We start from the raw sequence: 24,884 nt of genomic DNA, 5'->3' as shown, positions 1-24,884 counted from the left end.
TGGATTCATACAATTTAAGAGTGAAACACCATTTGGAAGTTTTAGGTTGTTGGATAATAATTCATTGGCTATGACAACAAATCAATCAACACATCCCATTGACATAATAATTCATTTGCTCATTTTAAAAAATTTAAGTAGTTAATTTTAATCATTAAGAGTTGGATAAAAATAAAAAAATGGATAATTTTCTCTTATTTTTTAGTGTGAAAATCATTGTATTAATTTAAATATTAATAGTGCCCACTAATTAATGAATTTTTAAAAATTTAAAAATTTTATAATGTAAATACTAACTGCTAAATTTTTGTATAAAAGCTGTACCAACCTTTTTCCAAAGTTGGGTAGCAAGCAACAGTGTCTTTAGAATTACTGGTTTACTGTTTTAGGAATGAAATCATGATAGGAATTATGCAAGGTCCAATAACTTCAATTCATTTTTCTTTTCTTTTCTTTTCTTTTCTTTTCTTTTCCTTTTTCATCTTTCTTTTGTGGGTATCCTAAAAAGTTAACTCCTACAAGATGCTATTGCTAAAAAATAGAGGGTAAAACAGTGCAACCCAATAATTGATTTCAACACCCTACTAAGATATGTAGATTTTACCATAATCTTGATTAATAGTTAAAAAAAAAGTTTTTTTCCTCTTAATAATTTAGTGGTTTTTAACTTATTATGATTCTTGTTGGATATGATCTATGAAGTTTGATTTTTTTTTTTTAAAAAAAAAAAGATAAAAATAAAGGGAAAAGGGTATTTTTGCAAATATAAGATAATGGGTTAAAGTAATCCAAAAGAGTAGGAAAGAGAAAGCATAAAGGAAAAAAAGCAAGAAAAAGGGAAAGGGAAAAGGAAAATTTTTGCCCTTTGATGACTTTAGTGATCTTAATTAAAATTCTACTATTATATAACTTTTTGAAAGGCTTTTGATTTTCTCTACGTTTGTAATTAAAAGTCTTAAAGTATATTTGAGAAGTCATAAAGATTTTGCATATCAATGCTAGAATCTAAGAAGAAAAGCAAGCCTATAAGAAATTGAAGAAAGATTATAAATTCTCAAGAAAATGAGTGAATTCAATTTTCAGAAAATCATACCTTTTTCATAATTTATATTTCTTTTAAAATGAATTTTTGAGTTAAATTAATTGAATTTTTTAATAAAATTAATCGAAACAGAGTTTTATAAATTTGTATTTTTAAATTTTGAATTAAATATCGGTGAGTCTCTGTTATTAGATGAATCTTAAAAGATCAAAGGCTGAAGAGGCTGGAGAGATTAATGTGATTGACAGAGGTGAGTCTCTTATTATTTAGATTTAATTTATAAATATACGATTTAAATTTAATATAATATAAGAGTCTTTCGTCTTATTTAAAGATAAAAAACCTTATCTTTCTTAATTTACTAAATCATAACCAAATGAGAACATAGTGTAAGTAAATTCCATGGGTTGTGAAATATGAGTAGCTCCAAAGAAATGGTGAAACCCAAAAAAAGGGGGCAAACTCAGAAATTTGGCAAAAGAATCTTACATTATGTGAAAGTGGGAATGAAGTCTGTCTTGAGTTGTCTGTATACCCAATGAGAACAGAGGAGGAGCAGAACTTGTACTTGTAGGTTTTATGATTCTCTTCATTTTCCACATTCTTCTCATGCCAACTTCTCTTCTTTTTCCTTTTTTTTGTTTGTACCATTCTCCATTCCTGAATTCAGTGTTTGTCCACCGTTTCAGTCTCTGTCTTTTGTTCCACAATGTCAGAATTTGTGAGTTTCATCTTCATTTTTTTATATATAAAATTTAACATTGGATGAATAAGTACAATTGTGTAAAACTTTTGGTGAAATGGGGTGAAAAGTAATAGTATTTTGTCTATATGGATTAAAAAAAAATTACTATTTACTTCCTTAAATTTAATAAAACTCACTAATTAATTAATTATTTTTTAAAAATATATTAAAATATTTATAAAATATTAAAAAATTTATTAATTAATTTCTACATTAATTTTAGCTATTAAATATAAAAAAAATATAAAATGAAGAATTAATTAGTTTAATTTTATAAATTAAGAGATAAGTTAATAAATTTTATCCATATTATATGGATTAAATAGTAAAATATTTAATAAATTTTGTAATACTTTAGTAACGTTTTAATGAATTTTTTAAATTGATGAACTAATTAATGAATTTTACTAAACCTGAAGGACTGAATAATTATTTTACATTAAAAAATTTGAGTTTAAGATTTAATTAACCTATTTTCATTAAAGATTAAAAATGTTACATTTTATTCTCACCTAGCATTACAACTATCACTTTCACTATCATCTTGTGTCCATTAGGATTTATTTATTTATTTATTAAATATATTAGTTAGTATTTATCTTTAGATGGTTAATTATAAATAAAATATAATTAATATAAATATTTAGTATTTAAAAATATATTAGTTAGTTATAAAATTGTTGTTTCATATTCTATTTATTCTATAATTTTTAGAATTTACATAAATTTTTTTAAATGAAAATTAAAGTTGAGAATTGAAAATTGAGAATTGAAGGAATAAAATTTAAAATTTTATTCAAATACACTTATCATCAGACTAAATTTATGAGTGTTTAAAATTTAAATATATAAAATAATAATTTTTAACTGCTATTTTATATATTTTTTTAGAATTGAGAAACTCATTTATTTGATTTCCAATACCAATTTTCAAAGTTAGAGTTCACATACGAGGCGTAGTCAATGCAAAATTTTACTAAAATAATTAATATAGAAAGAGTTGAGATATGGAGTGAGTACATAGCACATGTACTTCTTTCTTTTTTTTATATATGTCGGTCCAATAATATTCCACCAACCCAAAAATAAAAATAAAAAATAAAAAAATTTTAAAATTAATTACACAAAAAGTTCCATGTGTAATTTCTAAGCAATTATTTCATTTAAAAACTCATATTTTTAAGTGAATTTTACAAAAAATAATAATTATATTTTAAAAAATACCACATGCTTATTTTAAGTAGAAAATAAATGCAGTATAATTTTTTTAATTAAAAAAATTAACGATTGAAAATTTCTTTTTAGAAGTAATTCGATTAAAGGATAATTTTTTTAATAATTATTTTGTATTAATATTCTTTGGTAGTTCGCTAGTTTTATAGCTTATAAAATAAAATTAGATGGCATTTATAGATTTAATTTAATAATAAATATATTTAAATAAATTTAAAAAATTTTAAATTTTACTTTTCAATTTCCATCGTTAATTGAAAATTAAATAGATAGTATGATAGGGAAACTAAGGATTAAATTATAAAATAAATAAATAAGAAAAAAAAAAAAAGAGAGAAAGAAAGAGGATCATTAGGTGAATCTCACTGATAGAATACAAGTCAGAAATGGACAAGTCAATAGAAATATCTGAAACTGGCCATCTCTTTTATTTGCCAAAAATATTTTATTTTTATTGTAAAAATTATAAATTAACAATAAAGAATATTAATAAATTATACATAATAGTATTTATAAAATTCTGAAATTTTATAAAGTGGCTTTATATTTTTGAAAAATAAGTTAATTTCTTTATGAATTGATATTATTTTTTATTTGATTAAAAAAATTTCATTATAATTTTTTTAAAAAATATCTTAAATATTAAAATATAATAAAAATTTATTTTAATAACAAGTGTTGAGACGAGTAAATTAGCTCATTAAAGATTTAATTTTTATAGATAAACTAAATATTCGTTAAAATTTTTTTATTTTTTAATTGATCAATTCAGTAAAAATAAAATAATACAAGTTATTCTTATTTTCATGAAATAAACTATTTTAATATTAAGAAAAAAAATTATATGATTTTATCAGTTTTTTATTTCAAAATTTATGATTTATTTTATGAATATGTAATTTAATTTTATATTAAAATAATAATTTATGATATTATGTCGTTTATAAATAAAAATAATTTTTAAATTTTTAATTAATTTTAAATTAATATAAAATTCATATCATAAAATATTAATATGATACAAAATTAAATTACAGTTATTAAACTAAACTGGAGTGAAATATCACTAAAATTATTTATATTTTTTATAATTTTTTTTAAAAATTTATTATTTAATTTTTGAATATTATTATTATTAACACGTCAATCTCTATATTTATAAAAATTTATTAAAATATTTTTTTCTCCATCAATAAAATCATCATTCTATTTATTCTTACAGTTAAAAATATAGTAAAAAATTAAATTACCTTTATCGTTCTATATATTCTTACAGTTAAAAATATAGTAAAAAATTAAATTACCTCTATTCTTCTTTTGCTTCTAGACGCTTCCTCCTTTTTTTCTTTTTTTTTTTTTTATTTTTTTATTTTTTTTTAATTTTTTCTTTTTTTACTTTTTGAAGAGAAGAGATTATTTTATTAAAAAAAATAAAAAAATTTAATAGATTTTAGAAAATATAAAGAATATTTATTAGTAATGATAATATTTAAAAATTAAATAAAAAATTTTATTTAAAGGTAAAATTAAATTTTAAATTGTTTTTATTTTATATTTAATTTTAATAAAAATATGAAAAAAGAGAAAAAATAAATATATTTTAATAAGTTTTTAAAGGTATAAAAAGCTAATTTAACAGTACAAATATTCAGACACAAAATGATCGATCTCCTAAAAAAAAGGCCAAGAGTGCAGTGCAAAAGTGAAGGACAGTACATTTGTTCAGATTCCCAAAATATTTGCTATTCCTATTTCACGTCACGTTCTTGTTTGTTTCTTATTTCCTTTACAAATTATCTAAATCATAATTCTCAGCTCAGCCCAAAGTGTCGGTGCCGCAATTATTTATTTACAAATTTTACTGTTTATATTTATTATTTTTTTAATTTTATATTAAAAATAATCCTAATAATTACTAAATTAAACATTTATATTTGTACTTATTATATATTTTTAATTATTTTATACAAATTTTAATATAATGTATAAAATTTGTTCTCCCATGTTATTTTAAAAAAATAAAAATTCAATTTGTATAAATAACTTATTCTGAAATTAAAAAAACAAGATGATATGTTAGTTCAGAAGGGAAATCAGTCTTACGAAATCACAATAATTTTATTAATTTATAATTAAATTTCAAACCACTACAAATTGATGTTCAACCAGTTCATCTTCTCTATTCCCAGTTGAATAATATATTTTTTTATTATTTTTTAAAATATTTATATTTAAAATTTACTGATTTGATTAATTTGAATTTGTATTAAATAATTTTATTTAAAGCATATGAATAGATTAAATCACTTTTAATAAATTATTTAGAATTGCATCATTAAAATTATAGTATAATATTTAAATTTTAAAATATTAAATTATATTTTTAAAATAAATAAGGATAAGAAATATAATAAAAATAATAGTCATGGTAAAACATCAAGACTAGTTTTGAGTTTTCAATTTTCTGAAAAAAAAAAAAAGAATTAATTTCTTTTACTCAATAAAACGAGATTTTTAAAATATAATAAAGATAATTCTTCTTTTAGAATATTCTATTTTAAGGGAAAAGGAAATTGATGTTATATTTATTAAGCTCAAAATGGTTTTTTTTTTTAAATAATTTTCAAATTATTCGCTATTGTGCAGTTTAAATATTAAAAATAAAAATATACTAAAAAATTATGTATGAAAAAATCAATTTTTAAAATCTAAAAAATAATTTTATCTTTTAAAAGTGCAAAATCATTATTCTTGAATATAATGTAATTAAAAATTAGTATTTTTTATTTTTTCAGAGTGTTTCGGATGCATATAAATATATTTTTTAAAAAATATACCTGTAGAAATGTTTTCTTTTTATTGTATATTTTAATATTTCTTTTACCATGATTACAATACTGCAAAGAAAAGATTACAAAAATTATAAGAATTGATACAATTCTAAAAACTATAAAAAAAAATCCTACTTAAAATTACTAGACGAGGCAAAGAAAATTTAAACAGTTAAATCAATAAAATAATTAATCGCACTAAAACACCTTAAAACTATATAATAATTGCTGAGTCACTATCACAAAAGAGATTTACGTGACCTGAATTTGATTAATGAGTAATGCGGTCCTATATGAGAAAGAAAAAATTTATATATTTGATTTATAATTAAAACTTACACTTTTTAAATAGGGCGAGTTTATCAATGAGTAATGCGGTCCTATATAAAAAAAAAAATTCATACATTTGATTTATCATCAAAATTTATTTATTTTAAATAGGACGAATTTCAGCATAAAATTATCGTTAATAAATATAGTACTTTCATTTACACTCATTAATATTGAATTATCAATCTGTTAGTCAGTATCATCCCTTATCAAATCAACTGATATTATTTTTATCCAAACAATTATCCCTTATCAAATCAACTGATATTATTCTTATCTAAGCAATCGGTCATCTTATTGCAAGATTGCCGAGAGATATCATATTTATCTCTATTTTTTTATATTATAAAAGCAGAATAATTATAAAGACAAAAATAAACAGTTTTTTATACCACAAAAACTCTAATAATACATTATGTTATCTCTTTTCTCATTCGATATACGGAATCGAGCATCAAAGTGGCCGTCATAAATATCCACTATCAATTCACATCTTCTTCATTATATATTTTAGTTAATCATAGCACAGTTTTATTTCAGTCGTATTATCCATCTAGTCACGTTGATTTTACATATAAAAAAGTGAATATAGAAAAATATAGTAAATGTAAAAATATTTTTAGTTATGAAAAATTTTATTGCACATTTGTATTTATAAATTTATTTGTACACTCAATTAATAAAAGATAAAAATTATATATATATATATATATATATATATATATTACCCTATGTTTTAAAAATTTTAATTTTAAATTACATGTTATGATTTCACTATACATTTAGATGCATAATATAATTTCCTGTAATCACATATATTTTTAATTCACTATATTAAAATTAAATATTGCTCGGATGCTATTGGTCCATTGAAGATGCAGTATTTCTAACTATTTACTATCATCAAACCATTGACTTAAATCATTATACTAAAATTAAATATTGCTCGGATGCTATTGGTCCATTAAAGATAAAGTATTTCTAACTATTTACTATCATCCAATCATTGACTTTACTTGTATTTAATAGAAGTATTGAATCATTCATCTAAATATTTATATAAATTTTTCAATAAAAGAAAAATGAAAAATACTTATTTGTATTGAATTTATATAGATTTATATTATAAAATTATTATTTATTTTTTTAAATATAATAATATATATTTAAAAATTAATAAAAAATATTTTTTAATATGTATAAACAAGTAAAATAAATAAAAATCATGGTTATAAATTAGATGTAAATAATAATTGGGCGTAAAATAATAAATCATCGACGGCTAAGCGAAAAGCAGCGCAGTGTGAAGAGAGGACTGAGCCGGAAATTTCGGAGTGAATGTCGTTGTGCAGAGAAAGTGGGATGATTTCCCATTCAAATTGCAATCAAAAGCTTAGATTTAAAATAATAATATTAATTTGAAATCATAATGTTATTTTTAAACCTTAGTTTTCTGGGAGGGAAAATAAATGATAATGCCTTTTGCCCTTTGATGTGATGTGTACATACATATAATAATTTTTCTTTGCTTGTTTTGCAATATTTTCATCATTAAAGATAGCTTTGTCAACTTCATTTCATCAATATCTAATAATTTCTATCATGATTTTGCGACTCTTCATTCCTAATAACGGAAATGGTTAAATGGGTGAGAAATGTATTTGATTAAATTTGAGAAATTTTAAATTTTATTTTTTCAGTTTTTAATTTTTATTTTACAAAGAAAAGTAGAATTTTTATTTAATTATTTTTTAAATAATTTTCTTATTTAAAATTAAGGAATTTAAATTTTTTAATTGAAAATATTTTAATTTTAAAAATTTATATTATTTTATAAGTTATTACAAAATAAGTTATGTTAAATGAAAGGCAAAAATTAATATTTTACTTAATTGATTTTAAATATCTTTAATTTTAGTAAAAAAATTGAAATTTATAATGATTATGAGTTTTGAAATTTAAAATTGAATTGATTTAAACTATAAAAGCAAGCAAAAGCTGTTAAGTGAACTCTTCCAACTAAAAGAAAAATTGTGATGATGTTAATTCTTTATTTAGCATTTGAAAAAAATTATTTGTATTTAAAAAAATTTATATAAAAAGTGTTTTCGGTGAAAGCGAAAGATATCATTATATATATATATATATATATATATATATATATAAAGCGTAAATTAAATAAAAAAAATTCAATATTTATTATTTTTCATTTTTATATTTTAATATAATAATAAAGTCAATTCTTTTATATTTATTTTAATTTTATTTATTTTAATAAAAAAATTTTAATGTGCCGCATAAAAATATTATTTAAAAAGTTTAGTGAATAAAAAATTAAAACATTTATATTAATTCATATTTATATTTAAAATTTTAAATTTTGAATAATAATTTTTTTTTTCAATTGATCTCAATTATAATAAAGAGAAATAAATTAAATATGAAAATTTATTAAAAAATTATAATACAGTTACTAAAATTTATTTAACTAATAAAATAGTTTTTAAAATATATATTTTTATTTTAATAATATTTTTTTATTAATCTCACTATTTTTTCTTATTTTTAATTATATATATTATAGTTTAATAAAAATTTAAAATATAAAAAATATTAAATAAAATATATAATAATTTATTTTATTTAATAGTATTATATATTATAGTTTAATAAAAATTTAAAATAGAAAAAAATATGGTATAAAATATATAATAATTTATTTTATTTAATAGTATTTATATGAAATATAATTTTTTACCGAATTAACTAATGAATTAATATATATTATAAATTTAATTATTATATAAATTATATATCATAAATTTAATTATTATATAAGTTATGAAAATAAAAATATTGAATATTTTAAATAACTTATAAGAGTGATTCACATATTTAATTTTTTATAAAAATTATAAAGAGACGATTTTACATAGTAACATATATAATATTTTATTTTATTTAATATTATTAATATAAAATATAATTTTTATATATTAAAATATTTTATTGAATATTTATATGTGATATTTTATATAGTGAAAATTTATTTATGATAAATGCTTGTTTAATATTATATGAGATAAATATAAAAGAAATTTATTTTAATATAAAATTTAAATTAAAAGATTATATATTTATTAATATAAAATTTTAAAGATTATAATATAATTAGCAATTAATTTTTTTAAATTTAATTTAGTTGTTTTAGTTATAATTATGATAAATTGGAAAAAAATTAATTTTATTATATAAAATTTAAAATTTTGAATATAAATATGAATTAATATAAATATTTAAAATTTTTATTTAATAAATTTTTTGAGTAATAATATGATATTAAATTTTTTAATTAAAATTAATTAAGATAAATGGTTAAAATTGAAATAAATGTGAAAGTATTAATTTTATTGTTTAAAATTTTAAAGTTATGATATAAATTTCAAGAGTAATAAATATTTAAAATTTTTTTAATAAGTTTATATAAAATAATTTAAAATTTTCAAAAGATAAAAAATGATTTTAACTTTTTATATGAAAAAAAATATATAAAAGGGTAAATTATTATTTAATTTTCATAAAATAAAAATTTTTTTAGTTGATTTATAAATTTTAAAAAATATATTAAAATATTTTAGATTTTTTAAAAAATTAATTAAATGATATATTTGTTAATTTTAATTATTAAATATTATATAAAAATTTAAAATTTTTCTAATAAAGAAATTAATTAATAAATTTTTTAAAAAATAGAGATTAATTAATAAATTTTTTAATATTATAATAATTAAATAATAAAATATTTAATAATAAAATTAATAAAAAACTTTTTAAAATTTTAATATATTTTTTAAAATTAAAAATTTTGTATATACTGTACAAACTAAATAATAATTTTTTCCATATAAAATTGGCTCCCTGCAGAAGCGAAGGCCCTAATAGAAAAATATTCCGTTAATATTACTCCGCCTCATAATAATTAACAACGTTAACCTGAAAATAAAGATAAACAAAAAGGAATCACAAGACATAATCTTTGCATTCAGACCCGACCGTAGAAGAAAAGTGGGTCCCAATATTCACATCCATATGCTCACAGATCTACAGCCCCATTTCTTTTTCCATTTTGCAGTCTGTGTATATATATATATATATTTACTTGAAAAAAAATAATTTTCACGAATAATTTCTTAACAATTATTTTTAAAAAATAATTTATTTCTTCTTACTTAATTATGTTAAAATAAAAATATTCATAAATTTATATATAATAATACTAATTCAAAAAATGAATTAATATTTAAAAATAATTTGATTTTTGACATCCCATGCAAAACCAGAACGAACTCACTCGTCACGTCCCAATTTTAAATTAAAGCAAAATTTTTTTTTCTTTCTAAATTAATAAATATTAATTATTGTTAATAGACATATGAAAAAATTATATAAAAAAGACAAGAGATATTTTATTATTATTATTATTATTATTTAGAACAGCAAAGAGCAAGTTTCCACTGCAACACAAACACCAGCAGAATCTTAGCTGGATGCAATCTCTCTCTCCCTCTCCTTTCCTTCCTTTTCTCTCACTTTCCCTCTCCTCGTTCTTTTCATTTTTCAACCCTTTCCCATTCCACATTTTCCTTCCTTTTCTCTCACTTTCCCTGGAAAATACACACACTCTCCACTGAACCCACCATGTCCACCTCTTCATCTTTCTCCTTCATCGCATTCTTGGTCTTATTCTGTGCTCCCCACCACTTATCCTCCACCCCCAGCCGCAGGATCCTCCACCAACCTTTCTTTCCTCTGGACACTCTTCCTCCTTCTCAGCCTCCTTCTCCTTCTCCGCCTTCTCCATCAACGCCTCCTAAAATCCCCTTTTCCACTACTACTCCCGATCAGTCCCCATTCTTTCCTTCCTATCCTTCTCCTCCACCTCCTCCTGCTCCTGCTACATTTGCTTCTTTCCCTGCTAATATCTCCTCTCTCATTCTACCTCAGTCTCCTCAACCCAAACCCAATTCCCATAAACTCCTTGCTGTAGCAATTTCGGCCGTCGTTTCTGCTATTGTTATATTGGGTGTTTTTGTCTTTTACTATGGCCGGCGCCGGCGAGCCCGTGGGTTCTCTGATGACAAGACTTATAGATCGGATAACAGTAACAGACTGCACCCAGCATATGTGGATACTGCTAACGCTACTCGTCACAAGCTAAGAACTACTTCGACTAGCTCTGAGTTTCTTTATTTGGGTACTGTGGTTAATTCACACACCTTAGATGAAGATTCTAATGCTCATGATAATGTTGGTTCGGATCCTCGGAAATTGGATTCTCCGGAGCTTCTCCCGCTGCCACCGCTTAACAGGCAGAGTTCCAGGCAGAATTTTGGGAATGGAGAAGTGGGGTCTACTGCGGATGAGGAAGAAGAGTTTTACTCGCCGAGAGGATCTCTGGGTGGTCGAGAGAGCTCGAGCGGGATGGGATCAGGGTCCAGAAGAGTGTTTGCGGCTGTCGGTGGTCAGGATTTTGATGCAAGAAGCACTGCCTCAAGCTCGTATTCATCTTCTACTTCGGGCTCTCCTGCTCGGTCTCAATCGCTCAGTAGTTCTCCGCCAGTAAGTTCCAGTCCACGACCAAAATCGCCGGATTCTACTGTTCTTCAGCCTGCTCCAGCACCTCCTTCCCCACCACCGCCACCAGTAATGCCTATTCCCAACGACCTGAAATTTCCATCGTCGTCTCTATCTGTCTCATCTGGAGATGAATCACCGACTATATTGTTGAATTTGGAGCGGAAATCACAGTCCCCATCAGTGTCCTCTGCTTCTTCATCGCCCAACAGAAGTTTGGAGAAAAGCCTAGGTGGATCACCGCGAATATTGAATGATTTGGATCGAAATGTGCGGTCTCCATCGCTGTCCCCAGCAAGGGTATTGAATACTTTGTATCAAAATCAGAAGTCACCTTCACTATCCTCTGTTTCTACATCACCTGACAGAAGTTTGGAGAAAACTTCCATTGCTTCTCCTAGAATATCGAATGCTTTGGATCGAGATGTAAGGTCCCCATATCTATCTTCTACTTCTACTTCGCCGGGTAGATTTGAGAAGACCCCGTCTCCAAGAATATCAAATGGTTTGGATCGAAATGCGAACTCGCATTTATTATCTTCAGCTTCTACTTCACCAGGCGGAGATTTGGACAAAAACCCACTTGCATATCCCAGATATTCAACTGGTTCGGATCAAAGTAAGAGGTCTTCTTCAGTGTCTTCAGCTTCTTCATCACCAGGTAGAGGTTTGGAAAAGAGCCCAGGTGCATCACCAATAATGATTTCGAGTGGTCTAAACGCCAAAATTAGCAGTGTTTTAGGCCAGCCTCTTTCCGTTCCACCACCTCCACCTCCTCCTCCACCGCTACCACTAGCACCACAACAACAAAGGTTTGGGGATTCACCAGTTGCATCAACACCGACAGGCCAACCAATTATCAAACCGCCAATGCTTATAACGCCTTCAAGGCCTTTTGTATTACAGAGGACATCTATGGTATCTCCAATTGAATTGCCACCTAGTTCTACCACCACTGAGGATGTGGATGAAACTATCAAGCCAAAGTTAAAGCCTTTGCATTGGGATAAAGTTAGAGCAAGCTCAGACCGTGAAATGGTCTGGGATCAGCTCAGATCAAGCTCCTTTAAGTAAGATACTGAACCCTCGGTCACTTCTACCTCGTATTTGGTGTTTTATCTGTTTTCTTCGTGCTAGATGAGGTAGAATTATATTTATTCAGTGATTACACCAATTTCCTACTTAAAATTTATAGAATTATGTGTTTTGCAGATTGAACGAGGAGATGATGGAAACGCTGTTTGTTGTTAACACTCCAAACCCAAAACCAAACCAGACAATTCCACGTTCTGTTATTCCATCACCCAACCAAGAGAATAGGGTACTTGATCCCAAAAAGGCGCAGAACATTGCAATTTTGCTCAGGGCACTGAATGTGACAATTGAAGAAGTTTGTGAAGGTCTTTTAGAAGGTAACTATTCATCTACTATGGGTAGACATGGTTGAGGTGCCTACTGCCTACTCATTTTAGTGCCCCATGTGGGTTTATGTGATATATTGGATTCTATCTTGTAAATGTTGGAAGTCTGGGAATAACTTTTGTATTATGTAGCTTGAACGCATTGGGATCCTTCAGATAAAGCAGTATGTCATGTTTAGGTCTCCTTTTCCTTTGCTAGCAACTTGCATTATAAGGTAGATTTTTGCTTGTTAAGGATATGTGTATATATTATATAATACACGTTTACCAAGTACATAGGACATTGGTCATAAGGTCAGTTCAACCTTTTCATATTTCAGTGTCATAATTCACTCCAATTGTGTACAACTGTAATGTTATAATTAGCTGTCATTAATATCTTACAACATATAAATGGTAACGGTTCATGAATTATTGGCGGCATGGTGCAGTTGCAAACTGACACATCTTCCTAATTTGACGTCTTTGAATAAATGAAACTTTGGAGGGTCTTTCATACTTTCAAAAGTCATATTTTCTAATTAAAGACAATGGAGCTTTAACAGGTCCTTGTACATAAATGAATGGATCTTTGGCATTGTGATTCTATGCTGCAAGTTTATTCTTGATTCATAGACCCACAACTAAAGTATGTTTTACTTGTATGCAGGCAATACAGATACACTTGGAACTGAGCTTCTAGAAAGTTTATTGAAGATGGCTCCTACCAAAGAAGAAGAGCGTAAATTAAAGGAATATAAAGATGATTCACCAACCAAGCTTGGTCATGCTGAGAAGTTCCTCAAGGCTGTGCTTGATGTACCTTTCGCGTTTAAGAGAGTGGATGCAATGCTTTACACAACCAATTTTGAGTCTGAGGTTGAGTACCTCAAAAGGTCTTTTCAAACTCTAGAGGTAAATAAAGACTTTCGTCCTCCTATTCAGCTACCTTTTGCTTTCAGCCTTCTGCTAATTGTTAAGTTAGTGATTTCCTTTAAACTCGAGGTTACTCGACAATGGTATATATAGTAGTCATTTTACACAAATCTTCACTGAAGTTCCATTTGAGCCTAGACTGAATGGTTGTTGAATGGCATACCTTCTTAGCCATCGCCAGTGAAGAATACCTTGCATTTTTCATATTTAGACACGTAATACATGTATGTTATGCTCTCCAGTTTGGTTCTCCAACTGAGAGCTCTATGCTCATATACAGTCCTGATTGGGGGCTATTCAGTCATTTTCATCTTTAAATCCATGCAGTTTCTTAAATATTGTTTGTTGAAGTTGATCTCTTGTCTATTTCAGTCCACATGTCTCACATGTTTTACCTTTTCACAGGCAGCCTGTGAAGAACTGAGAAGTAGTAGGATGTTCTTGAAACTTCTAGAAGCTGTGCTCAAGACAGGGAACCGCATGAATGTTGGGACTAACCGTGGTGATGCCCATGCCTTCAAGCTCGACACACTCCTCAAACTTGTTGATGTCAAGGGTGCAGATGGAAAGACCACACTTTTGCATTTTGTTGTGCAGGAAATTATAAAAAGTGAAGGTGCTCGTCTTTCAGGTACCAACCCAACTCCAAATTTAATCTCAAGTGAAGATGCTAAGTGTAGAAAGCTTGGCCTGCAAGTTGTTTCTGGTCTAAGCTCAGAGCTCGCAAATGTGAAGAAAGCAGCTGCTATGGATTCTGATGTACTTAGCAGTGATGTGTCCAAACTTTCCAAAGGCATTGAGAACATCAATGATGTTATGCGATTAAATGAAACAATGGGGGTGGATGAAACCAACCAGAAATTCTCAGATGCAATGAAAAGATTCATGAAAATGGCCGAGGAGGAGATCATAAGGATTCAAGCCCACGAAAGTGTTGCCATGTCTTTAGTGAAAGAGATTACAGAGTACTTCCATGGGAATTCAGCAAAGGAAGAAGCTCACCCTTTCAGAATCTTCATGGTGGTGAGGGATTTTCTGAGTGTTCTTGATCGGGTCTGCAAGGAAGTCGGCATGATAAATGAGCGAACAATAGTTAGTTCTGCCCATAAGTTCCCAGTTCCCGTAAATCCAACTCTGCCACAGGGATTTTCTGGACCCAATGGTCGGAGGCAGGACGGTTCCTCTGACGAAGAGAGTGAATCTCCTTAACATTTGTGACTTGCAAGAGGTTGAATTTTTGTTGCATTTAGCCAGAAACTGCCCAAGGTTGGTTGGCTAGGTTTGGCACGGGCGTGCACCCCAGATTCCTGTAATTTATTATTTTTTGTCCAATATTTGTATAAAGTTTTGGGATTGCTTTTGTCTTATAGATAGCATACAGAGATCTTCCCGGGAAGAATAAGGCAGAATTCTAAATCGGGTGGCTAATGGTTAATGGATATATTTCATGTAAGCCTGTTCAAAAGACTCGTTATAGGAACGTTGTTTAATTATAGAAGTAAAGCTCTGATTACAGCAGACGAAAAACTCTCTTCTACAGGATTTTCCTGTCATATAGCAGAATTTGTGCTGTATTTCACCTCATTAGCATTATTCTGATATGATTATGCTTCCATTGCAGTAAACAGGTTATGTAAAAACGTCGAAGATAATCAAATCATCATTCTTCGAAATGGAACCGTTCAAAGAAACTTAACATCCAACTCGAACTTGCAAGAACAGAGATCATTAGTTCATGCACTAATGTAACATGAAAGCTACAATTATTTTAACCAGAACTGAAGAAGATAGTTTATGTAATCCCCACTGATAATAAATATAGTGATCTTTTTTGGGGAGAATGTGGAAGGTGATGGGTGGATTTCGTGTGAAGGTTATTACTAATTAAGATTTCAGTCTCTCTTAAATGGTTGAGACATATCTTATTTGCAAACACCGTTTCTCGAATGTAAGGTCTCTGCATCCATGCGTTCCAGGATTCGGCGTGCTTCCTCCTCTGTTGCTGGAACCACATTGCGTAGCCTAAATCCATTCTTCGTGGCTTTTGCCTCTGGACGTACAGTGAAAGTGAAGTGAAATGTATTTGATACCTGTTTCACGTAACAATCGCAAACAAAGAGCATGCGGTTAAATGGACAGGAAATATAAAAGTGAAGCACCAACATGCAATTGAAAGACAATACAGAGTATGAATAGTTTTAAATGGAGACCCTTTTTTAAGACTACAGGGGCTTACCTCACTTGATCTCAGCTCAGGCCTGGCAACATGAGCAACAACTTCAATGTTAATCAAAGGTTGCTCTGGGTTTTCAAGTTCTGTGTAAAGAACACATGATGTCAAACGCAGGAAGTCTCCAACATCCACCTGTTCAACAAACATACTTCCACGTGAGCTTTTATAGTATGAGGCTTAGAACAATGTGGCAGCTTCTGCGGCTTGTTAATTCAAATCCTAAACCTAAATAACCTCTCTCTGTCATCCACATGTCTTCATGCTTTCAGAAGGCACCTAACTTAGTACCACTATCTGTGACTTCAATTTCATAGACAACATAGTAACAGTTGAATTCAATGATTAAAGACATATAGATGGATTTTCACTTCATGTGTAAGATATCATTACAATCAACTCAATGCTATAACTGATGAAAAAGAAAAAAGGAAAAAAAGAGGTCCTGGTACTCACTGGTCTTAAGAAGTCAACATGATCAACTTCTAGAAAGTAAGGAACCAATCCAGCAAAGGCATAAGCCGTTGAGAAAGCCAACTCGAAAGCCCGATGCATCAAAAACCCTCCAAAGATTCTACCATGAATGTTCCTTTGCTGAGGCTGGCAAATCAAAGAGTTTTCAAGGCGGGTATCCCTCAGAAGAATGCTGTCTCTGTCAGCTAAGGCTGGCATGTCACAGAAGATTCTTCCCTCACTCAACAGCGCTTCAAGTCTATTGACTTCCCCATGCTCGCATTCCTTCCTCTCTTCTACCTTCTTCCTTTTCCTCAGCATACTCCTTGCTTCAGCTTCTTCGAAAAGTAACTTCTCTTGTTCAGTTTCTGGTGACAGGCGGTTCACTGGAGCAGCTTTCCCAGTCTCAGAGTCACGGGCCACAAATATGAAGTTTGCCATCAAAGCTACCAAGTCTGAGGCATCGGATCCCTCTGCAAAACATGTTCAAGTTCTTTGTTTTTTCTATTTCTTCAATAAAGAAAATATTCAGATCATATGAAAACAAAACATCTAAAAAATTCAATTCAATTATCAAGCACAAACAAGTTAGCAAGACAGAAATTAAAACTCTCATGTACTGCGTAATAGTTAGTAGTTGGCTTTCTTCCTCACATTTCCTCTCACCAAATGCATTGTAATTAGTGGTTGACGAAGTTTTGATTGAATGAATTGTATAACAATGTAAACAAGTTCAAGTCTGTCAGATAACAAACAAATGTTGTTTTTTCCTGAGAACAGACTCTCCAAACTGATAGCAAATTCTGGTGTTACAGTTTCTAGCTAATTCTTTTAAGCACATGAAATCTCCAATATGATAGCAAATTGCAAATTAAATACCTTTGGTGGACTGAATGACTTCCAGTTGAATGTCAATTGATGACCGGCCAACCCAAATGACAGAACCAACTATTTTGAGATCAATGTCAACACTGATTGGCTTCTTCAGGACAATCTTATCAACAGAAGCAGTGACCAGCAAGAGTGGCCTTGTTGTGCTATCATCATCAGAACAGTGCTAATACACAACATACATTTAATCAATAAAGGCAAGCCAGGAGCACATCATTTTGTTCCAGCCACAAAATTGCTTAATCTACAATTATCAAGAACCACAGGCACAAAAGAGGACTTCAACAATAGAATATCAAAATTCATATTTTAATGCCAAAAAAAAAAAAAAACAACAAACCCAATTCAGGTAATGAATATTGAAGCACAACCCATAAACAAAATTTTCATTAGAAAGGAAAAAATGAAAGAGGAAATGAATATAATTAGTACCTTGACGGAAATGGTGCCAGCTAAAGCATCAAGATCTTCAAGCAACTTCCCAATCCTGACCTCATTCCAAGGATCTCTATACTGTTCTCTAAGTATATAATCAGTAGAAAAATTGTATAAGATGCTTGTGCGGCTCTGTTTTGGGGTTTTGGTAAGCAATTCACTCTGTGGAGGAGCATCTTTAGGTGGGTCAAGGAGCCTCTCAAAGATCTTGGACCTTGCTTCCCAAAGAGCATTGGTGACAGGAGAATGGTACATTCCTGGCCATAAAGCTATTGGCTTGCGAGTCTTGGGATTGAGGGTGTCATTAACACGAGGGGAATTGTTGTCGAAGGGAGTGGCGAAAGTGGAAAATACAGAGATGGTTTTGGGAGATGAGGAATTGAAATCCATGATTTGGGAACTTGAATTCAGTAATCTATGAAAATGATCGCCTGGAATTTAAGAGAAAAATCAGACATGTAAGATCAGGGAAGATCTCTTTTGGGTTGAACCCCATGAAAACGGTGAAGCGCAAATGCAGAAGTGGAGTAGGTGGTTAGTTTCTCAAAAACCGTTAAAATGATTCACATATTAAAACATACTGAAGAATCCGTTGTAGTCTAGTCGGTTAGGATATTCGGCTCTCACCCGAAAGACCCGGGTTCGATTCCCGGCAACGGAATTTTTACTTTTTCAATGTTATTAATTACACTATTTATTGTTTGACAGTTGGAAAATTGCTATTTTTCAAGTGTTTTGACAATAATTAAATTATTTTTTGACATTTATATATATATTTTTTATATAAATTTATAAGCCTTATCAACTCACTTAATAATATTATTTTTTAAATATTTGAGTACTATCCTAATTTTCTCCCTCTTGAAAAGCACTTTGCATATGCACAATAAATTGTAAAAATATTAGAAGAAGGTTAATTAAAATGAAAAATGATGACCGCTGGATTTCTTCACCCCGGTTCAGGGCTTCGGCCACAACCTAAAACCCACAAAGTAAAGGCCCACGTACTTGGTATTTAAAGCAGGCCCGGCCCATCCAACTTTCAAGGCCGGGCTCGACCAAGCTTTCTCACTCAGATCGACCCAGCCCGGGCCCTTTCCTCTCTGGCCCAACTCTCGGCCCAACCCAGGATTCAGAATGATACTCACCAAACAGCCTGGCAGATCCGCTCGAACGTACGTACAAGGAGAATCAGAGGCCGTTACGCATGGGGCAGGCGCCTGATACCTTCGTACGCCCAAATCTGTATGGCAGAGACGCGTGATCCAATCCTGGAGAAACCTTTACACGCCACCAGCAGGCAAGACGAAATGGATAAAAGGGGAGTCCATTCCTTAGAAAGTTTAAGTTTTATCTCTCAATACCAAAACTCTTGTAAAACCCTATTCTATTGGATCTCAGATCATCAAAAAATATTCATAGCATATTGGTGATTATTTATGGAATGATGTAAGATGAAATTAGTTTAATAATAGTTTATGTTTTCTATTATTATTTAAAAAGTTTTAAGGAGTATCTAAATTTCTATTATACGTTTTTAAATTTAATCATACTTTATAATATATTTTAACGTTTAAAATGAATAAAAAAATTGAAATATTAAAGTGTTGAATTTAAAAATATAAAAATTGTCCGTTAATTATATTAAAATTTAAAAATTAAAATGTAATTTACTCTTAAAATAATAAAAACGTATATTTTATTAAATTTCAAAAACTATTTTACAAATTAAGAAGTTAAATTTCAAGATCTATCGAAATGGAAAATGTTTGTAATCATATTGCTGATTATGTATGGCATACAAGAAGATATAACTAATTTAATTTAGTTTAAGAAAAGCTTATATGTTCTATTATCGATATTTATTCATATTTTTTTATTATTTTGTATTTAATAATTAATTTAATATTTATTTTTTAAATACTTTTACTTTAAATTATTATATAAAATATAAACAATTAAATAATAATAGTTAATATCTACAACTAGCAAAATAACGAAGAAAAAAAATGAAAATAATATGACTTTCCCTTGTTTGGAAAGCTAAACATTTGAGAAGAAAGAAAATATTGTCTTAATTTACTATTTTATCCTTTTGCTTTTATATATTCAAATTTGAAATCATATATGGACATAATTATAATATAGTTTAAAGAGTATAATTTCCTTCCGTTTCTCTCTATTTTCTCTCTAAATTGAAGAGATTATACTATTACTTTATTTTTCTTCACTTCTCCCATAAAAGAAAAAGTCTGTTTTCCCTTTTTTTTTTTTTTTTTTTTTTTTTTTTTTTTCTTTTTCTTTCCGTTAGTTTCTATCAATCCAAACATTAACTTAATATAAGTGACACTATTGCCCTTAGAGAAATTCTCATAAAATTTAAAAAAAATTTGAGTAATATTGATATTTAGATGAATGAGAAAATTGTGTTGGATGCTATCTTTTTTCCTTACAGTAATTTTAACAAGAAGGAAAAAAATGGTTAAAAATAAAAAAAGTTTATTTTTGTTATTTTTTTAAACTTTTGTTTGGACAGAGAAAATGAAAATAGAGTTATTTTATCTTATTTGAAAAGATATAAAAATAAAAGACAAAAAAAAATATAGGATTTTTATTTATTTTCTTTCAATTTAATTTTTAATTTTAAAATTTTCACTTATTTTGATTCAATTTGATTTTGATTAGAAAAAATTAAAAAAATTAAATTAAACTAATTAGTAATAATATTTATATTATTTTTGATGATATAGAGATATTAAATTATAATTAATATTGAAATATTTTAATTAAATTTTAAAAATTTATTAAAATCAAATCGAATCAGATTGATTCGATTTAATTTACTTTTTTATATTTAAAATTAATTCAATTTGATTTTTACAAATACTAAAATTTTAATTTTCAATTTATTCGATTCGATTTTAAATCAAACCGATCAAATACTTATTCTGAATAAGTTAATATAGGAGCTCATTGTTTTTAACATTAAATTAATTTGTAATTTTATTTAATTTTACTTTATTATTTAAAAAATTATTAATTATTAAAATATTTTTTAATATTTAATAAAATTTAATATTTTAAAGAGAAATATAATTAAAAAATTAATAAAAAATAATTTGTTTTTTAATATATATATAAAATAAAAATTATAAGATGAATGAAGTATTTTTTATTATTTTAATTTTTTATTTAATATTCTAAATTTTAAATTGAATGGTATTGAAAGTTTGGAAATTTGTCCTACATCGATCAAGTGTCGGGATCGAATTTGTATATATTAATTAATTTAAAATTATTAAATAGTTTAAATTAATTATTTTAAATTAAATAAAAGATAAATTTAAAAATTATTTGGGTTGAATTATTATAATCGATATTAAAATTAATTTGAGCGAGAAAATTTGTATATGAAAAAAGGGTTGGGCTTAAACAGAAAAGCAGCCTAGCAACCGGAGAGATCCATTGAGTAATGGGTTGTTATCCTTATTCACAACCTTTGCATGACTAACAAAAGTGCCCTTCTCATTCAGCATTTGTCTTGTCATACATAAACTCTTTCTGCATCTTAAAATGAATTTATTTGTCCGAATTTGAATATTATTAATTAGTTAATTATTCAAATAAAAAAGAAAATAATGGAGACTGCGGCACAACACGAGGAGATCGTAATCGTCGGAGGTGGAATTTGTGGGCTTGCCACCGCCCTCGCTTTTCACAGGTTCCCTCATTTCTCTTCATCTTCAATTCCTCTAATTTTTTTTTCTTTTAAATTCTCATTTAAAAAGAAAAGTTAAATTCTCATTTAAAAAGAAAAGTTAAATTCTCATTTAGCAGGAAAGGGATTAGAAGCAGAGTACTTGAAAAATCAGAGACACTGAGAACCACAGGAGTGGGAATCATAATACAGTCAAATGGGTGGCGAGCGCTTGATCACCTTGGTGTTGCTTCAATGCTTAGGAACACTGCTCTTTGTATACACTCGTGAGATTTTTTATTTACTAATTTTTTCTTTATATAAATTAAGAAAAAAACTTACAGATCAATGAGATTATTTAAGTAATTTGCATTTTTACTATATTATATTTCTGAAATTTTTCAAAAATAATTGTGTTTGTTTCGAAAAATATAAGATCAATGTCCATAAATTAATATTAATTATGTGAATATTTCACCTTTTTTTTCAAAGGTTAGTAACTTTGTTATGATTTATGGATGATGCAGTGGGATTCATACATCACTTGGGAACTGCAGCAAGACAAAGGAATTGCCAATGGGGTATTTCTCACCTTGACTTCAAATTTAGCCTCGGTTTGTTTTCAGGAAAATATATATTTTTTATTTTTTAATTTTTTAAAGATTTTAAAAAAATTAATTAATAAAAGATATTTCTCGAACAAAGAGAAAATTAAGTATTGTTTAATAAAAGAAATCAGAAAATGGGATGAAAAAGCTAGCTGACGCTGTTCAATCTTGTGTAGTGGAGAAATACGATGCTTAAAAAGAATTGATCTCGTCAAAGCACTAGCCAGCGACTTGCCGTTGGACACCATACAATTTGGTAAGCATGTAATATCCATACAAGAGGATCCAATAACCTCGTATCCTGTTCTTCATCTTCAAGATGGAAGCGTTGTCAGGCCCAAGATTGTGATTGGCTGTGATGGTGTAAACTCTATCATCTCAACCATCCTAGGCCCGTATTCTACCAAGCTTTCGCCAACTTCTGTGGTACGAGGTTTCTCGTATGTCCGAAATGGCCATGATTATGGGAGCACGTATCATGTATTCAGCAACGTCAAGCATGTTAAAATTGGAATTTTCCCTGTTACAAGCGAGTTAATCTACTGGTTTGTAATCCGAAGGTGGACGTCTGAAGGTAATTAATTAATCTCCACATCCTTTCCGTTGGTAGATGTTCACTTCTTTAGTTATTTTTCATGATCTTTTGCTGACAGATTCAAAGATTTCAAGAGATCGAATGCTTATAAAAGAATCAACAGTGGAATTACTGAAGAATTTTCCACAGGAAATAGTAGAGCTGATAGAGTATAGTGACCTGGAATCGTTGCATCTAACAGATTTGAGATACAGATCGCCATGGGAAGTGCTGACGACGAACTTCAGAAAAGGGACAATGACAGTGGCCGGAGATGCCATGCATGCAATGTGTCCATTTCTGGCACAAGCAGGATCAGCTTCTCTGGAAGATGCAGTGGTGCTTGCTAGATGTTTAGGAGAAAAGCTGCAGAGTAAAGCAATGGCGGACACACGTGTGAAAGAAATGGTGGAGGAAGGAATAGATGAGTATTTGAACAAGAGGAAAATGAGAGTCTTCTGGTTGTGTCTGCAAACTGACCTTGTTGGTAGAGTCATCCAGCCTTCATCATTGCCTATGAAATTGTTGAGTGCTTTCTTCCTAACCATTCTCTTTAGTGATCCAAATCAGCATACACGCTATGATTGTTGCGAGTCCTAGGAACATAATTACTTGTTTGACTAACCCACTAACGCTAAGTTTGTGGAGGATGTTTGGGAAATCAGAATTACAAAATGGCCAGATGAGAAAGGTATTGTGAGAAGAGAAATAATGGAAATGGAGAAGGGAAAAGAGATAAGGGGAAAAGCTAACAATTGGAAGATTGTATGTAAAGTAGCAACTGGTGAAGGTGGAAGCTCAAATAAAAACATTGATGAATTTGTGGCTACTAGATCTTTGTAGCTGTTTTTTTATCACTTAGTTTGCATTGTCCAAGTTATTTTGGGTGATGTACAAACAGATTTGGCCCAGTCAATGTATTAACTTGAGTCTTTTAAGTACAATTTCCAATCCTATCCCTTGTAAAAAAAAAGGAGGTTATTTTGGACTATAAATAAAATTCTAATAGTAAGGAAAAAAAAATTGTAATTTTTTCACCTTAAAATTTTGATCGCTATTATATTTTAAAATTTAGATAGCAGTATTTTATTAACGATAGTAAAATTAGTACTTTAATGTTATTAACAATTCGATAGCGATTTAATATTATTAAAAAATTTTTTATTTTTTATTATATATAATAAATTTTAATAAAAATAATACAAATACTATCTCACATGTGCATAACATGTTAAAATAGATTTGAAGCAAGTGCTAAACACATGATAAATTTCTCAGGTTGAATCACAAGATCTCAGGCTAAACATTTCAAAAAATAACTTCACATCTTTGTGCAATTTTGAGTTGAAAGAGATTTGTCAAAATAGAAAAACTTCATAATAATAATAAGCCTAAATATTTTTAAAAAATTAGAATTATAAATTAGTTTAGTTAGTTTGGACTGTTAGGGTTTATTTTGAACTTGCTGATTTTCTTTTTTGTTTTAAACAAATTGGACTTATTAGAATCAGTTTTTGGTTTGTTTATTTGGGTTAATTTGATTATGTTTTAAGTTTATTGAATGAAAATCTCATAATTTTCTCTATTAAAATAGAGTTTTAGTTTTCTTTTATTTTTATGCATAATATATTATTTGGATTGTAGTTGATTATTCAATTATTTTCAAAATTCTTTTTAACACTTTAATTCAATTGAATTTAAAGAAATTCTCTTTGATTTTGTTTAAATTCTTTTGACTTATGTTATTAGGAGTAATAACAAATCAATTTGATTGCTCGCTCGATGATTTATGTTGTTAGTTCAAATTTTATTCGAGAGTTGTAAGATTGTTTTCTTAGTCTTGAT

The 24,884-nt window shown here is 28.0% G+C and overlaps 3 protein-coding genes and 1 non-coding gene across 4 annotated transcripts; 3 read left to right on the top strand and 1 right to left on the bottom strand.

The window, feature by feature from the left end:
• Nucleotides 1–1,234: 1,234 nt before the first annotated feature.
• LOC110628426 (formin-like protein 1) lies at nt 1,235–15,669 on the top strand. The gene is made up of 5 exons (XM_043948963.1): nt 1,235–1,292; nt 10,674–12,885; nt 13,028–13,227; nt 13,886–14,130; nt 14,557–15,669. Exons 1-5 carry the CDS (start codon nt 1,235–1,237, stop codon nt 15,358–15,360), a joined length of 3,519 nt encoding a protein of 1,172 aa, XP_043804898.1. The 3' UTR covers nt 15,361–15,669.
• Nucleotides 15,670–15,800: 131 nt separating this feature from the next.
• LOC110628522 (acyl-coenzyme A thioesterase 2, chloroplastic) lies at nt 15,801–18,671 on the bottom strand. Its single transcript, XM_021775222.2, has 5 exons — nt 18,158–18,671; nt 17,714–17,891; nt 16,838–17,307; nt 16,388–16,516; nt 15,801–16,241 (listed from the first exon to the last, which is right to left on the bottom strand). The coding sequence occupies exons 1-5, from the start codon at nt 18,548–18,550 to the stop codon at nt 16,074–16,076; spliced, it is 1,338 nt and encodes a 445-aa protein (XP_021630914.2). The 5' UTR covers nt 18,551–18,671; the 3' UTR covers nt 15,801–16,073.
• Nucleotides 18,672–18,748: 77 nt separating this feature from the next.
• On the top strand, nt 18,749–18,821 carry TRNAE-CUC. The gene has a single exon. It is a non-coding gene; the product is annotated as a tRNA-Glu (tRNA).
• A 2,977-nt stretch (nt 18,822–21,798) lies between these two features.
• LOC110627262 (monooxygenase 1) lies at nt 21,799–23,761 on the top strand. Its single transcript, XM_043948962.1, is given in 4 exon segments — nt 21,799–21,881; nt 21,998–22,144; nt 22,597–23,039; nt 23,119–23,761. Coding segments are annotated over 4 exon segments (1,194 nt in total). The 3' UTR covers nt 23,640–23,761.
• Nucleotides 23,762–24,884: the final 1,123 nt, after the last annotated feature.

The sequence above is a fragment of the Manihot esculenta genome, chromosome 12, assembly GCF_001659605.2.
Source record: "Manihot esculenta cultivar AM560-2 chromosome 12, M.esculenta_v8, whole genome shotgun sequence".
Classification (NCBI taxonomy): domain Eukaryota; kingdom Viridiplantae; phylum Streptophyta; class Magnoliopsida; order Malpighiales; family Euphorbiaceae; genus Manihot; species Manihot esculenta.
The sequence above is the reverse complement of the archived record's forward strand: the minus strand, read 5'-3'. Positions and strand labels throughout refer to the sequence as shown.